Source organism: Sander vitreus, chromosome 13 (assembly GCF_031162955.1).
Source record: "Sander vitreus isolate 19-12246 chromosome 13, sanVit1, whole genome shotgun sequence".
Lineage (NCBI taxonomy): Eukaryota > Metazoa > Chordata > Actinopteri > Perciformes > Percidae > Sander > Sander vitreus.
In genome coordinates, this window is record NC_135867.1 from 12803993 (window position 1) to 12820551 (window position 16559).

General features: G+C 40.3%; 2 protein-coding genes across 2 annotated transcripts in view; both read left to right on the forward strand.

Annotated features, from left to right (window-relative positions):
- The first annotated feature begins 4772 nt into the window (after positions 1 to 4772).
- Positions 4773 to 7648, forward strand: LOC144527759 (beta-crystallin A1-like). The gene is made up of 6 exons (XM_078265991.1): positions 4773 to 4791; positions 6404 to 6465; positions 6629 to 6747; positions 6919 to 7060; positions 7158 to 7300; positions 7501 to 7648. The coding sequence occupies exons 2-6, from the start codon at positions 6427 to 6429 to the stop codon at positions 7646 to 7648; spliced, it is 591 nt and encodes a 196-aa protein (XP_078122117.1). The 5' UTR covers positions 4773 to 4791; positions 6404 to 6426.
- Positions 7649 to 9312: 1664 nt separating this feature from the next.
- The window catches only part of LOC144527939 (Golgi SNAP receptor complex member 1-like), a 30358-nt gene continuing 23111 nt past the window's right edge, over positions 9313 to 16559 (forward strand). The window contains exons 1-6 of the mRNA XM_078266298.1: positions 9313 to 9369; positions 11104 to 11227; positions 11927 to 12002; positions 12443 to 12550; positions 12696 to 12787; positions 16176 to 16250. Coding sequence (XP_078122424.1) covers positions 9327 to 9369; positions 11104 to 11227; positions 11927 to 12002; positions 12443 to 12550; positions 12696 to 12787; positions 16176 to 16250 — 518 coding nt within the window. The 5' untranslated portion in view covers positions 9313 to 9326. The remainder of the gene's footprint in view (positions 9370 to 11103; positions 11228 to 11926; positions 12003 to 12442; positions 12551 to 12695; positions 12788 to 16175; positions 16251 to 16559) is intronic.

Below are 16559 nucleotides of genomic sequence, written 5' to 3' on the forward strand. Positions count from 1 at the left end.
GACTTTGTGCAAACAGTCAAAATTGACAAAGACGAAAGGCAAACACTATATAGTCAATCTACAGGTGTACAACTGTCACTGGATAATTGGCTGAAGAGGATTTCAAATCTATTGGATAATGGATTCAAGGGTGGGCGTTGCCAAAGTTGTCAAAGTACCCCTCCCCTGCATTATAAGTAGCCCACATAAGAAACAAAAGAGCACACATATATCTTAATGGAAAGAGAAAGTACAATTACAGTTGTTTTTTTTTCAACTTACACACAAAATACTTTCATGTCATTGGATAATTGGCTGAAGAGGATTTCAAATCTATTGGATAATGGATCCAAGGGTGGGCGTTGCCAAAGTTGTCAAAGTACCCCTCCCCTGCATTATAAGTAGCCCACATAAGAAACAAAAGAGCACACATATATCTTAATGGAAAGAGAAAGTACAATTACAGTTTTTTTTTTTTTTCAACTTACACACAAAATACTTTCATGTCACACGATTTTTAAACCCTCTCACTCAAAGTGCAAAATTACACAGCAAATCTCCAAAACCATAAGCTATTTCTCAGCCTTTCACTCAGTTTTCAATTGCATAAAACACTTTTTTCAAAACACTACACACAATTCTCTCCCTAAGACACAGAAATCTAACAGGAAGTGACTTGTGTTCCTTTTCTAAACACAACCAATCAAAATGCTACACTTATTTACCAGGGCGCGCGCGCGCGCGCACACACACACACACACACACACACACACACACACACACACACACACACACACACACACACACACTCCTCACATGTGCAAACACATTATGTCATAACTGAACACTAACCAATCACTGCTTTAGTATAGGTCTATACAGAGGTCAAAGGTCAGATTACCTGTTTTGAACAATGGATGCCAACAATAGACAGAGAGCAAGGGGAGGAGGAGGGACAGACAGGGGACGACAACGAGGAGGAGGAGGAGGAGGAGGAGGGAAGAAGAGGAAGGAGAACCATCTCTGATGAGATCAGGGCCACACTTATTCATCATGTGATCAACCACGGATTGACCATGAGAGAAGCCCATCTTGAGTAGATTTACAATGGCATCCATACTGCATGCAACTATCTAATGACTATTTTAGCATTACAAATCAATCAGACTTTGTTTATGCATACAACCCTGCCTCCGCCACGACACACAAGCACGCACACACACACACACACACATTCTTTATTCTAAAAATGATACCTTTGGTTTACATATGTTTGTAGTTTTGTTTTCTTGTTTCATGCTACTGTATACAACACTGTGCTACTCTTACAAATGTAATGTTTTGTCCAATAAATATTTTCTGTTTTACTGTAACATTGCATTGTTGTTTACAGTGCACTTTTCAACCACTCTCAGCAGATAACTTTCACTCTAGAACATTGTAAATGTAGATATAAGCCTATGAAAGACAAAAGAGATTTAGATTTAGAACAACAGTGTGTACATGGTATATCCAAAATCCAAAAATGTACTATTATGAAAAAAAGTGTTTGCCATTTGATGCAAATGCTTCATTTTGAGATGTGTTTATGGTATTTTGAATGCAGTGTTTCATTTTGAAGGAGATGTGAGGCATTTTGCATTTTGTGTGTGCAGTTTTGGGAATTGTGTGTAGAGTTTTGAAAAAAGGAGACATAGTTTTGAAAACGTGTGTAAGCAGTTGGAAAAAACTGTAAGATGATGAAAGTACAAAAAGTACAGGTAGCCTATTGCATCCATCAAGTGTAATAAATTAGAGAAAACATGACAAGTACAGTTCTTCATTTAGGCCAAAAGGCTCAACTGGGTTAGAGTATCCAACATACCTCTCTGCACTGAGTTGATTATGTTACCACCTATAGGAGAGGGGGAAGTTCCCAGGACTTGAGATTTTAATGCAATACTTACTTGAATACTTCTTCCACCAGTGCTTCTGTTCCAGTTAGCCCATTAAAATGTGTTAAGTCAAAGATCTGCAGCCTCATTTACATTGATGAATTCACCTGTAATTAGCTACGTTTTCTCCAGACTTTACATTTATAGCTGTTGTCTCCTGCTGGAAACGGTTATAACTGTGGTATTGTAGAAAAAAAATCATATATTGGTATGTTGGCCCTATAAACAGGCAACATCAGATAATTGTAACCCAGTAGTAGAAGCTGAGGAGATAGCAGAATGGAAACAACTGTGTGAGCTTCTAATCCTATTTCTGACTCTCCTATTGATGGATATGTGTCATGATTGAAGACTGGAGAGCAGGCTTTTAAAGTGCACAATTTGTGTCTTTAGTAACAAAATGACACCAAAACATACTCAAATCAAAATAAATTAAAAAAAAAAATGAGACAAAATAACAGCAAACAAAGCGACAACCTCGCAGCAAGCTGCCAAGTATCTTCTTTCTCCTCCTAAAGCCCTTTTAATTCAGCCTCGCCTAATTGGACCCTACCACCTGCACAGGTGATTATAGGGTGAGCTAACCTGAACAAGCAACATTAACACTTTTTCTCAAAACATCATTAGAATTGGATAGATCAGTTACTGCTGACATTACTATTTAAACATATATGTGCACCCACAACAATAGGCACCCCAAATATTATAAGAATGCCATTTACTGCAGAACTATCTTACCTATTGTTCTACTCCTCGGGATTGCCCAGCCCTTCCCTACAGAAATTACCTAATGAGGCAAACCTGCATGCACTCTCCCTGATTAAGCTGGTGAGCAGCTGATCTACCCCCCCCCCATCACAGGCAGAACCATAGCAAAACACTATGAACCCAAAAAACCTGCCAAACAGGTCTATGTCAAATAATAAAGTAACAAATTAAAACAATAACCTACAACAATACACTGAAATTAAGGATTACGCAGACACCAAACTATTAATTTGGGGAACAGGGCCCAGTGAAAAGGGAGAAAGGAAGCCTTTTCACAATACGTCTCTGATGACTCACTGGAGATCTCAGTCACACATGATTATCTATCACAGCTCTCACACACTGTGTGTGATTATAACAGTGCCAAACCAACTGAAACTACAGTTAACAGCAGCCGCAACAACAAAGCCCCTGTTAAGACAAAGACAGAGATGTCAAGGAGCCATTGTAGAAAGTTTTCAGCTACATTAATGTTTTATATGTGGCTCTGCACTGATACGATAAGATACAATACGATACAACTTTATTGTCAGCCAAGGCTGAAATTCTTTGTGCATCCCTGGGTAGCTCGTATAAAAAAGAAAAAAAGATTGACCCCAGAACGCTTGAGAGGTATTAAAGAGTGTGAGTTTATGTGTACATGTTGCACCCTAGAGGCAACCTGCATTTACTGCAAAACCTTTTTTTCTAATATTGACTTAAGTTTGTCCTTTTCTGGGTAGCTGGGGAAAAAGTATGCATTGTGTTACTATACTGTATCTATTTTGATGGGTTCCCCTGACCCAGAGTATGTAATTCATCATTCAATTAAGACAAGAGGTGACTGTGGTAGTTGTTTTAGTTCATGCTGACCAAAACCCAGATATTCAATTCTCAAGTTCACAAAGTTTAAGGCTAGCTTTTTCCAAACAGATGTCAAAACAGAGTTCTAAATTTTAGCTTGTTTCTTTGTAATTAGTATTACATATGCAGGCTGTTTGTGTGGCTGGTAAGTGTGTGTGTGTGTGTGTGTGTGTGTGTGTGTGTGTGTGTGTGTGTGTGTGTGTGTGTGTGTGTGATGTAGAGAGAGAGAGAGAGAGAGCGAGAGACTGTATAGGGTGGTCTGCTAAACATGTAGCCTATAGAAGATCTGAGGTTTTGTCATGTTGATGCATGTGCACACTGAGAGTCGGCTATATGGTCACTGTGGGCTCTTCACATCGGCCTGCTGAGTTAGCTCATCCTTTTGTCATGGCTGAGCTGCTGCTGCTATCATCAGCAGAAACACACACACACACACACACACACACACACACACACACACACACACACACACACACACACACACACACACACAGCCTGTTCTTTTTCTCATTCTGACCTGAACAAATCCACTTTGATCAGGAATGTGCTCACAAAAATATTCTTATTGTGATATCATTTGTAATGTCCACATGTATCTCTCTCTCTGTTGTAGAAACAAACACGGAATAACATAGACACGCACACACACACACACAGACACACACACAGACACACACACACACACACACACACACACACACACACACACACACACACACACACACACACACACACACACACACACACACAGACAGAGAGTCTGGGCAATGTGCTGACCTCAGTAAGCCATTCCTAAATGTTTATTGTCCAGTGCAGCTAGAGGAAAGAGGAGGATGTTCCTACCAACTGCTCTCTCTGTGTTATTTACTCTATGCTTTCCTGCTTTGATGATACAATAAAGAGCACTGTAAAACACTGCCAAACATACATTTTGATTCAGAATACATTAAATAAGTTGTGAAACACGAACGGCTTTAACAAGAGTGTATTTAAAAGCATGGTACAGATAAATCAAAAGTTTAAAAAGTATTTTTTTGTTCATAGAACTACCACTATATTTTCCCTGTGTAATAATAATCTATTCACTCTGCTACCTAAAAGTAAAACTTCCAATTACATCAGTCGATGCCAACGTGCTGCCACTCCTGCCAATGAGGCCTTTCAATCCGATACATTTTGCCTGTTCAGTCTGTGCCATTGCCATCCCCCCTGCCAACCTTCATTGTTGATTTATTCACTTGGACAGGTTTTCCAAAATTAGCAACAGGTACATTCATTCACAACTCAAATTTGTACCTCCATGTCCTCTGCTGGTGTTCACAGACAGGGTGAATCTGTTTGGACTGGCTGCTTTTTGATAAAAATGTATATATATGAACACCCATTTGACTCTCTTGATGGACTACTGCCATTTTAGTTTAAACTCTACTCAGCTTTGACTCTATTGCCAACAAACGTGTCCCTCTGCCACCGCACAATAGATTGCTGTATTTGTTATGATACATAAAAGAGCCTGATTAGATTTCCAACATGGCCACCATCTTCCTATTTCAAATCCAGTGTTAACTTCATTGATCAAGTTTTTCCAGCCGTCATGAAACTTGGTATTCAAGTTTTAGGAAATTAGATTGCCATTGAAATGCACTTTCAAATGAGTGAACACAGGATGGAGACAAACAATTGTTCTGAGTCTTGACAAAAAATCATGATCTCTGATACACATGCTGCACATGTATTGATAAGCAAAGTCAATCAGAGTTGGTGGTGCTGAGACAAACTCACAACACACTATGACGTCATGCAATACAATGAGGAAACATATATAATAAATAATTGTATTACAGACTGAAGGTTATTATCATTCATGATAGCATCCCAAGAGTCAAGCATGTGATTGGTTAAATATGTGTAATTATCTAATAATTTAAAAAAGATATTGACTAATTGACCAATGATTGATTAGTATTGTCTATATGCCTTTATTTGGAGTTTTTGCAACAAATGGCATGCAAATCTTTCCAAGGGTGTCTGAAAAGTAGCTTTTAGAGAATTTGCCTCTTTTTACTAAGTGTCATTTTTTTCATTTTATAAATCACAATATTCCTTTATAACATGCTGTTAGTGTAAATGATTACTAACAAACACTTTAGATTTAATCAAGATTTAATTTAAACTATATCAAAACTGAACTATGATTTCACTATTTGATAACTGATCTACAAACTGGTGGAGAAAGCTTTACTGTTCCCCCCCAAAATATAGATTAATCACAGAGCAGTGTAGATGTGTGCCCTCTTTGTGTTTGCATGAATCACTGTGTGTCTGTGTGTTAACCCCTCTGTGACAACACAATGGAGTCCAAAGCAAAGTGCTGACACGAGTCCAGGCGTGCCTTCCCCCCTGCCCCTGTCACCCATGGGTGTATATATACCCCCATACACACCATCTCTGCAGACCGTTCAGTGGAACTCCTGCGAAACACAGTTCACCAGTTTGGGTAGGTCAAACCAGTGGACAATACAGTACAGTTTCCAAATCTATGGACATGATGTAGTAAGGGTCTCTAATGTAATATATCAACTAAAAACAGGGAGCCTTGATTGGTTGCAGTGAAGACATAATGGCTTGTTTATTACAATTACTGCAAATAAGGTTTTTTTTAATACAAATCAAGGAAAGGAAATAGGTGGCTGAAAGTTATAGGCGTATACAGTATGTCTCGTGAGAAACCTGGGAGTGAGGTACAAGCCTCTGAGAAAGCTAAAATGCCACCCAGAGTAGCAGACAGGACGAGGAATGGGTGGTTATTTATTATACAGATTTGTTTTTTAGTGTTTTCTTCCATCGGGGGGCCTAACTGTCTGTGTATTTCCCCTCAGGTACTACAGCAAAACAAGACAAAATGGCTCTGACAAATCCCATGCCCATGGGCCCTTGGAAGGTAAGCATATGGTGTACACGCTTAACACTACATAACCCATCAGCACAGGGAGTAGCAAGAAGTTCCAGTGCATGTTTTGGCATCGTTTCGATTGCTATGTGTCTTTTTTAGGCTAACACAACTGTGTCAGACTCACCTTCATTCATTATTTTGTGTTTTACAGATCACCGTGTACGATCAGGAGTACTTCCAGGGCAGGCGTATGGAGTTCACCGCCTGCTGCCAGAACATCATGGAGTGTGGGATGGAGAACATCCGCTCCCTGAAGGTCGAGTGTGGCGCGTAAGTACCCAGAGAGCATTTCCTCACTTTTTGAAATGCTAAAGCTGATTTAAAAACTAAAATGGAGCATCTTTTTTTTTTAGATTCTGAAATTGTGCTGATTTTATTAATATGAAAATTGATTTTATTTCCTTGGTTTCTGATTTTATTATTTTCACTCTCCGCTTTCAGCTGGGTGGGCTATGAGCACTCCAGCTTCTGCGGCCAGCAGTTTGTCCTGGAGAAGGGAGACTACCCTCGCTTTGAGGCTTACAGTGGCAGCAACTCCTACCGCATTGAGAGGATGATCTCCTTCAGGCCCATCTGCTGTGCTGTAGGTTTATCATGCAGCGCAGTAACAGCCCTCAGTCCACTTTAGGCTGTGCTTCATCTCAAATTGTGCTAAACCCCCTCTCTCCTCATTTGAACAGAACCACAAGGAGTCCCGCATGACCATCTTCGAGATGGAGAACATGACCGGTCGTCAGTTCGAGCTGTGTGATGACTACCCCTCTCTGCAGGCCATGGGCTGGATGAACAACGAGGTTGGATCCATGCACATTCAGAGTGGAGCGTAAGTCCATCATGTTGTTTGATGTGAAGCTTTACACACCTTCAGCTAGTCCTGAGTAACAGTGAGCTACAAACACACACTGGCTGGGAATAAGAATCTGCTTTGGGCACCTTCAGCTACTTACATAACTATTTTTAACTTTACTTGATTTTGTTTCAAATGTATGCATTTAATAAGTATGTTCTTGTTTATTCCTGCAGCTTTGTGTGCTACCAGTACCCTGGCTACCGTGGCTACCAGTACATCATGGAGTGTGACTGTCGCGGAGGAGAGTACAAGTGTTATCGTGAGTTTGGCTCTCACTCCCAGACTCCCCAGATTCAGTCCATCAGAAGGATCCAGCACTGAGAGGGCAGCGCTTCCATCACACTTCCTTATCTCCTCCTCTTCTCCCTCCTCCTGCACTTCCACCCCTCCTTCTCTTCCTCCTCTCCCCCAACCCCCATCTCCCCGGCTCCGTTGGTCAAAGCAGGATCCCGGGCTGGACTTCAGGTGCTTACTGGTGTCAGTTGTTCACAGCACTTTTGCATTTTTTAAAGAAACATCATAAAAGAAAAGAAAGATGTAAGAAAGACAGAACATAGGAATGACAGAATTGAGAGAAAAAGCTGAATCAGTGTGAAAGCGAGGCCTCATCTGCCAAGGTTTTCTGCAGAACGGTAAAAAAACAAGTTTTTGCTCTTTTTCATCTCCATTGATGGCATCATTATCATCATCATCATCGTCATCATTGTCTTCTACATCAACACGATCACCAGTCTTGCTGTTACTGTGATTTCCATGACTGCCTGTGTTCAAGACGATGAATAAAGAGAATGAGCAAAGAAACAGAGATATTCACAATACGAGTGACATGTACCTTAATTACATTACATTTGTGTCTTTTCTTTCTCTACTGAAACTTTGACACCGCCGGTGACATTAAAATCATAGTGTTTTTTATGAAGAGCTGGAATAAGTTAGAATATATATTGTATGATGTCAAACAATGCAGAATTAGATTTTTCAAAAAAACAACATTAATGGGTTAAATACACACAAACTGCATTTGAGTTTGACCTGTGCTGTTACATGTCTACTGAATACTAATCCACCTAAACTAAACATTATAAATTAATGGATGGTTACAGTTTAAATTGAGAGTTCAAAAGATCCCCCTAAAGCTTTAGGATTTAAGGAGGAATAAACTAAGATTGACGAATAAACTAACATTAAGATAGATTAAAATGAGTCCATGTTGTGAGCCATGTTTGTGGACAATATGGGAAATGTATCTCAGTCTGCCTCACATCCTATTGATGGAAAAGATCCTCCAGAAATAGCCAATTTCATTTTTCGTTTCTTTTTTGGATGAGTCTTAAAAGGAGATATATTATACACAAGAAGTCAAATTTTCATTTCATTTCTTCCACCTGCATTTAAGTTGAAATGCCTTTTAATTTTCTTGCTATTTGCATCTATCTGTAATAATCTTTTCATAATAGGCCTGTAGTAGTGGAAAGTATTTACTCTAACACAATTTTTATATGGCAATAACTGTATTATATATATATATATATATATATATATATATATATATTTTATTTTACTATACAGTCTATGGCACCCAGTAATAGCCCATAATGATGGGCCATTTTGTCTGATGATCATGCTTTAAGTTTTGATACTTTAGAGAATATTCTACTAATAATACTTCTGTTCTTTTACAACTGTGACATTTTAATGCAGAGCTTGTAATGGGGTATTATAGTTTAGTATTTTATTACTATTTTATTATGTTTTCCCTGACATAGCTCCATCATCATGGAGCTATTGTCCAGCGATGAGTGTATTTCAATCATTAAGCAACAAGCCTATGCTATCGTGTTTCACATTTTAACCCCAGGGATAATAATGAGTGAACGTCCTCGCTGAGAGATATTGATTTTGTATTAGTAAGTGGTTCGCTTGCGGCCAGAAACCACCGGAGGACGCTGTAGCTGAAATTAGAATTTGCGACAGTTGTATTTTCTGGACGGCTGATGACATGTCAACAACAAACATGGCAACCAGCAGCAACTATTGGGAAGGTAAATCATGTTACAGCATCTAATTTAAAACAACTCTCCGCATGTACATCTTTTATTGCTCGTTGTCGACTCAGGTTAAACACATTTAACATGTTCCGTAAGACGTTACGTTAATAAACGTTATATCCGCGCGGATATAAAGATACCTTTAGCTGGTTGTAAGCTAACCTGCTAGCTTGTTTGCCGTTAACATCTATTTGAAAAGTTAACTTTATTAGCGGTTAACTATCATACTGCTATCTAAAGTGTGGTGAGGGGTGGCGGGGGTGTGGCTCTGGGGGCTCAAGTCCCGAATGTTTTCTCAAAGGTCCCAAATATTTTAGGGTTTTAAAATGACTTCAACTTTGTGTCATTTCCCCTCAGTCTCTCTGACTGGACTGGCAAATCACTGGAGCAAAATGTCTTACATCAATTATTGCCTCTCTTTAGGTGGCAGGAGTGAAAAACGAGTCATCCTCAACATTTGTTGTATTTTTGGTTTCAGAGTCACAATGGTCATCCTTAACCTAGCATTGATGTTTGCGTATATTGTCATTAATTTCTTTACGATTTGATTAACTCAATCATCATCATTAACCCAAACTAATGTTCGCCACACATAGCTTTCATGTACTAATGACTGGCAAGCTGTAATCCTCCAACAAGGTAAATTACTGAAATGTGCTGATTCAATCCACAGGGATTTCATAGCTTCTTAAATTGTTTTAAAAACACTTAATCAAAAGTGAGAGTCTCCCTTTGGCTACAACAATGTGGTCCAAACGGTTTAATTTTATGTCTGGGTCAAACACTCAAGCCTATCTCGTTTGCCATCTTAAAAACCATGCCATGCTTGTCTTATATACAGTGGTGCACATACGTTTATGAACCCATGCTAAAGTTGACTAAAAAGAGGAATAAAAAAAATCATCTTTTGGAACTTGATCTGAAGATCTGATTGATCTTAATGCCTTAATTAAAAAAATTAGGAAAAATCCACAAATTTTCTTTGTGAATGAATAATGTATTGTAAATAAATAAATGTTCTTCCTTAAAATACAGGGGACATAAGTGAGTACACCCCTATGTTAAATTCCCATAGAGCCAGGCAGATTTTTATTTTTAAAGGCCAGTTATTTCATGATCCAGGATACTATGCATCCTGATAAAGTTCCCTTGGCCTTTGGAATTAAAATAGCCCCACATCATCACATACCCTTCACCATACCTAGAGATTGGCATGGTTTTATTTCAGTTAGCCTAATAGCTGGTTTGACTTGCATTGAGAAATGATCTTATGGAAAGTACCCCATGCCAATCTCTAGGTATGGTGAAGGGTATGTGATGATGTGGAGCTATTTTAATAAAAAAAACAAAAAAAACATTATTCATTCACAAAGAAAATTGGTGTCCTTAAAGGTTGGATTTTTCCAATTTTTTTAATTAAGTCATTAAGATCAATTTCCAAAAGATGATTTTTTTTTATTCCTCTTTTTATTCAACTTTAGCATGGGTTCATAAACTTATGAGCACCACTGTAGGTAATGCCATTACAAACCAAAGCCAACAGTGCCAACTTGAAGCCATATCTGGGCCCGATCCATCTACTATGTGAATTGATTTTTATTTTTTTTGGTGTCTATATGATGCCTTCTATCTTGTCTGCTTCTTATTGCCTGTTTTTTATTACTATTTTGTTTGTCTGCGTCCATGTTAAAATGTTCGTATTGAGTGTTTCTCTGTTTCTTCACTCAGATTTGCGTAAACAGGCCAGACAGCTGGAAAATGAGCTGGACCTCAAGCTGGTCTCCTTCAGTAAGCTCTGCACCAGCTACAACAGCAGCAACAGCAACCGGGACCAGCAGACAAGAGACAGCAGGTCAGCTGCACACTCCTCACTTCATTTTAACAATGGATGACTTCTGCTGACCTTGGATATAGAATTTAATACAATTACTACCATTGTAAACTACTATTAACACATGGTTTTGTATTTAGCAAAGCATTGTTTTTACATTTCTACTGAAAAACTGATATGATAATTAGTATTTTTAACTATTAGCAATTTATTTTGTTAGCCATTAACTGGGCAACAGAATATCATGAACACACAGCTAGTGATGGCGAGATGAAGCCTCATGAAGCATGAAAGCTTTTTTTAGCAAATTGGTTCGCAAAAGGGTTCATTTCTCGAGGCTTCATTTGCTCACAATACACGTGTAGATCATGAATGTACAATAAAACCGTGTAGATTCGAACCACTTCCTAAACCAGTCACGTGGTATGGAGGGACAGCGAGGCTTTGGATGTCATCAATGACATAATTTTCCTAAAAAGATACAAGCCTCCATACGCGCTTCATGGATTACCATTTTAAGCACCGACCACTCTTGACACAATCATATTATCCTATGCAGTTTTACAAATTGGTGTTGAAATTACGTTTTTTTTTTCCTGTTTCCTGTTGTGTAGTCTGTGCACTCATGTTTTTTTTGTCGGACATTCAACTGTATTTTTTATAGTTTGAATGAAAAAAATTAACAATTACCTTGAACTTCCCCCTTCACTCTTAAATCAGGTCTGATTCTGCTGGCTCATTTCAAGACAATATGCTCGTGGCCATGACTACTGAGCTGGAGCAGCTATTGGCCAATGTAAGTCAAATATCACACATATATGGGCGCTAACATAGTTGAAGGGATTTTAGGGTCCTCTTCAGAAGCAGGTGTTGAAGCCTAAAACCCAGGGGATGGAATAGATGTGATGCCAGAAATATCTAAGGGAGTTTGATTTCTAATCATTGTTTTTAGAAATAAAAGTGAGCAGCCAACCAAAGCTGATTGTGTTATCCTGTGTTTTTATATGCTGCGAGAACTACAGCTAGTTTTACAGGTTGTACAGTCTAGGTTAGCATTGAGGTTTATGGTTATTATAATACATTCATGTTCACTTTGAAATTAGTTAGACTGTAGTCTGATAGTCTAAATTATAATCTTGCCAAGTTATTCAAATTCTACAAGGCTGTCTTATGAAAAGAAATCATTGTTTTTATGGCTACTTGTTTTCAGTTTTATCTTGTTTTTTTGTTTTGCAGCTTACTGCAGTCAATGACAAGATGGCAGGATACACAAACACTCCGGGGGCTTCATCACATAACGCAGCATTGATGCACACCTTACAGAGACACAGAGACATTTTACAGGTACATACTTCACTTTCTCGTATTACTTTCTCACGCTGAAAAGTGTTTCAGCTCCACATGCTAGTCATTCTAAGTATATTCCATATGTTTAAGACGAAACATTTGTGAAATTGTAATACATTTTGGCTGTTGTTTTATCCCATAGGACTATACTCATGAATTCCACAAAACCAAAAACAACTTCTACAGTCTGCGAGAGCGAGAGGACCTACTAGGCTCTGTTCACAGAGACATTGAGTAAGTGCCTTCATACATCTGTTGTTAGCTATATTGTTAACAAACGTAATGCAATCCTCTTATGTTTTTTTCCATTCACCACGACATTGCATGCCCTATCATTGGACAATGCCACTCTTCGCTATGGCAAACATTTTAATCCACTGTAACTCTCATAGTGAGTGAATTGGGATGCAACATCCAGCAGGACCGATGCAGTCGCTTAATTCCTGCCATCCTGGTTTTTCTCTATATTATTTCTTACATTTTCATCTTTCCTTCCTTTCTTTGCCTTCCTTCCTTCTTTTTCCTTTCTCTTCCTTCCTTTCCCCCTTCTGCTGTGTGGACGTTTGCTATGTTATCCTTAACCAGGAGGAGGCAGAAATATCCAGATTGTTGCTAAATTCCCCTACCCTTTGATAATCTTCATTCCTTCTATCATGTTTCATCCTCTAGTAAGAGGCTTATTAGCTGATCTCCCTCTGTCTCTCTGTGTCTCTATATGTGTCTCTCTCTCTCTCTCTCTCTCTCTCTCTCTCTCTCTCTCTCTCTCTCTCTCTCTCGGGATATCTTTCCTAAGTGCCCTGTACAGTAAATCAAACCGCAAGGCTTTCATTCAGCCCAAACTGAGGGAGAGTGGTTACCACTGGCCTGACTGATACAGAGAAATGCTTTATCAGGGGTGGAGAGGGAGAGCAAGGCAGTCACACAGAGAGGAAAAGAGACAGACATTGTCCTGATCTGATGTTGACTGATTACAAAAATAATGAGAGTCGATTTTAATTATCCTCATAGAGACGAGAGGTATGGAGGAACAGTAAAGGGAGGGCGGCAAACAGATGAGATAATGGATGAAGAATTGATGATCAGTCCAAATAGGGAGGGGATGGTGTAAATAAGAGATGGAGGACAGAGTTGTGGGTTAAGCAGAGCCAATCATGTAAAAGCCTTAACGCAGGAAGTACATAATCAGCATCCAGGCATCAGTTAATAGGAGGGAGTGAAATACCCCTTTTAGGCTGAAGCAAAGACTGGGCAAAAAACTTGTTTTTGGTGCCAACTTCTTCTGTTAGCTGCTTAAAGGGTAATTTGTTGCTTTAGGTTCCAGGAAGCACCAAAAACAGAGCCAGTTCTCATGGGGAATTCATACATGTTTTAATTAAAAGGAAGGTTTAAAAGGTATGAAAAATTAGCTTTCTTTTTAATAACGTATTGTCAACTCAGCCGGGATGTTTTTTACATTATGAAACATTATGATAAAAATCCTTCCTGATAAATAATAATGTGACAAAAATATAAATGAATTGTCATATGGCGAAAAATAGACCCGGGGATGTGTTATGAAGACCTATTGTTGGCCTTGTTTGAACTGGATTAATATTAATTAACATGTCAACAACAATGGAATGACCATTTTGAATTTCAGACCCAATTGAGCACTTGTGTTTATTGGCAGGCACCACTATGAGGTTGACATCTATGTTTTTTAGCAAAATGTCTAAACAACTACAGGATGGATTGCCATGAAATTAGTTACACACAGTCATGTACCCCTCAGGATGAATTGTAATAACTGGTGATCCCTTAACTTTTCATCTAGTAGCGACCTCATCATGACATTTTAGTTTTTCTAATAACTTTTTCCGTTCCCTTGGCTGTGGTTTCGCTAGATAGTAGGTAGGGACAGTGGGAATCTCGTTCATCCATTCATGCGCATCACTAATTAGAGCACCGTTACTCCCTCCTTACCCGTGCTTCATATGAATTCCTCCACTGACGCACCAGGAGGGAAAGATCTCACCAGCTCTCTTACTTCGAGCTGCCCCGTTAGCGGGCTCCTATATACCAGAGTCTCACGGGCTACCACCGGAGTGGCGAAGCCTTAGGGCTGATTTAACCCCATCTCATAGGGGACCCAAAGATAAGTATGAGTAAGATCTACTCCGTGTGTAATCTACCGGCTTCAGGAGACTGCTGTTCCATTACCAGACACATGGGCAACCTCAAGTGGTCGTCCTGTCCTGGGCACAGCTAACAGTGTTATCAGGTCCGATGTACCTCCCCCGATCGTAGGGTTCAGGGATCAGGCAGAACGCCCTACCCCCCCGGGTAAGACTCTAGAGCCAATAATCCACAGGGAATTACCCCGTGGTTGGACATTCCGGCTGACATGCCCCGGTAACCCAGAGCCCATGTGCACAGTGGACAAACTTGGCGGACCCAAAGCCACTCCACATGGATACTATTAAGTTACGCCGCAACCGGAAAACTTCCTATACTGGTATGAGAACTGAAAGGCTCTGACAGGTCAGGGGAAATCCCTGCCAGATAATCCAACAGCCAGAACCCTCAAACCAGCGCGGGCTTCAACCAGCTAGCCACCGGCCGCCAAGATATAGTCCTTACGGTGCATGTCCTTAGTAACAGTATCAACGGGTGACATGCCCCCGTACATGCTGTGGCCGGGAGACCCTCTGCCCCTCTCCAAACCACGAGATTGGCCTAAGATCTCGCTACAGCTATATCCGTAGGTGGGACCTTCACAGACTGTTTCCACACCGGTCCGGCCGGGCCTTTCATAACGGGGAAGATAGTACCACACCCCCCGCAATCCCATATCCGTCCGGCGTCCCCAAAAAGGAGACGTCGGGCCGGACAGGGGGGAAAATGGGAAAGCTGGCATCCCATCGCGATCCCATATCCGTCCGGCGCCCCCGCGTAAGGGGGAGACGTCGGTCCGGACAGGGGGGACCACGGGAACAGCCTGCGGACACCGCACTTCTCCATTGCGCCCCAGACTACTAGACTTCCTAGGGGATGATTATGGGCTGACTTAGCCGTCCCAGGGGCGTTACCGCGGGCCACCACCAGGAGGTGCAGCCCCACCGAAAGTCCTCTCTCCTTTCCAGCCTACCGGCCTTCTTCCAATGCTTCTGGCTGTGACACCTAAGAGAGTCATAGTTACTCCCTGCCGTTTACCTGCGCTTCATTGAATTTCTTCACTTTGACATTCAGAGCACTGGGCAGAAATCGCATCGCGTCAACACCCGCCATGGGCCATCGCGATGCTTTGTTTTAATTAAACAGTCGGATTCCCCTGGTCCGCACATGCAAAACTAATGATGGCTAGCGTGGCTATAGACTCTTTTTCTTGTTATATACATTTTGTTACATGGGGGCGTCCGGTAGCCTAGTGGGACTGACGTGTACCCGGTTCGATTCTAGCCTGGAACCTTTTTCTCTCTCTCTCTCGCTCTCTCACCCTCACACCACATTTCCTGTCTGGATTGCTACGGTCTCTATCAAATAAAGGTAAAACAAAAAGACCCAATAAAAGTGTTTCATTTGCTGTATCCTATTACAATTTCCCATCATGTAATGTTTCTCTTTCTTCTGTGTTCTTACTCAGGTCTTACAAGAGCAGCACAGGAGTGAATAACAGAAGGACTGAGCTCTTCCTGAAGGAACATGAACATCTCAGAAAGTAAGAGATTTCTTAAAAAACAACTTATCACTTAGAAACACTGGAACAGAATGCCAAGGGCTACAGCCAAAATCCCTCATTTACTTTAGTGCACCCTATTTATTGTCTGCCATTTTATTTAAGTGTTTGAATTCAGAGTGTGAAGTTTATGCTCTATGACGTAGTGCCCCCCCAAAATGTGTGTCTATGGCATGTACACTACTTTATTCTAACAATAGCAGATACAGCCCAGGTAGCGTGGTAGCTTGTATGTGGTATTCTATTCTATTCTATTCTATCTTTTGGTACCAGAGACTCTATTATGACAAT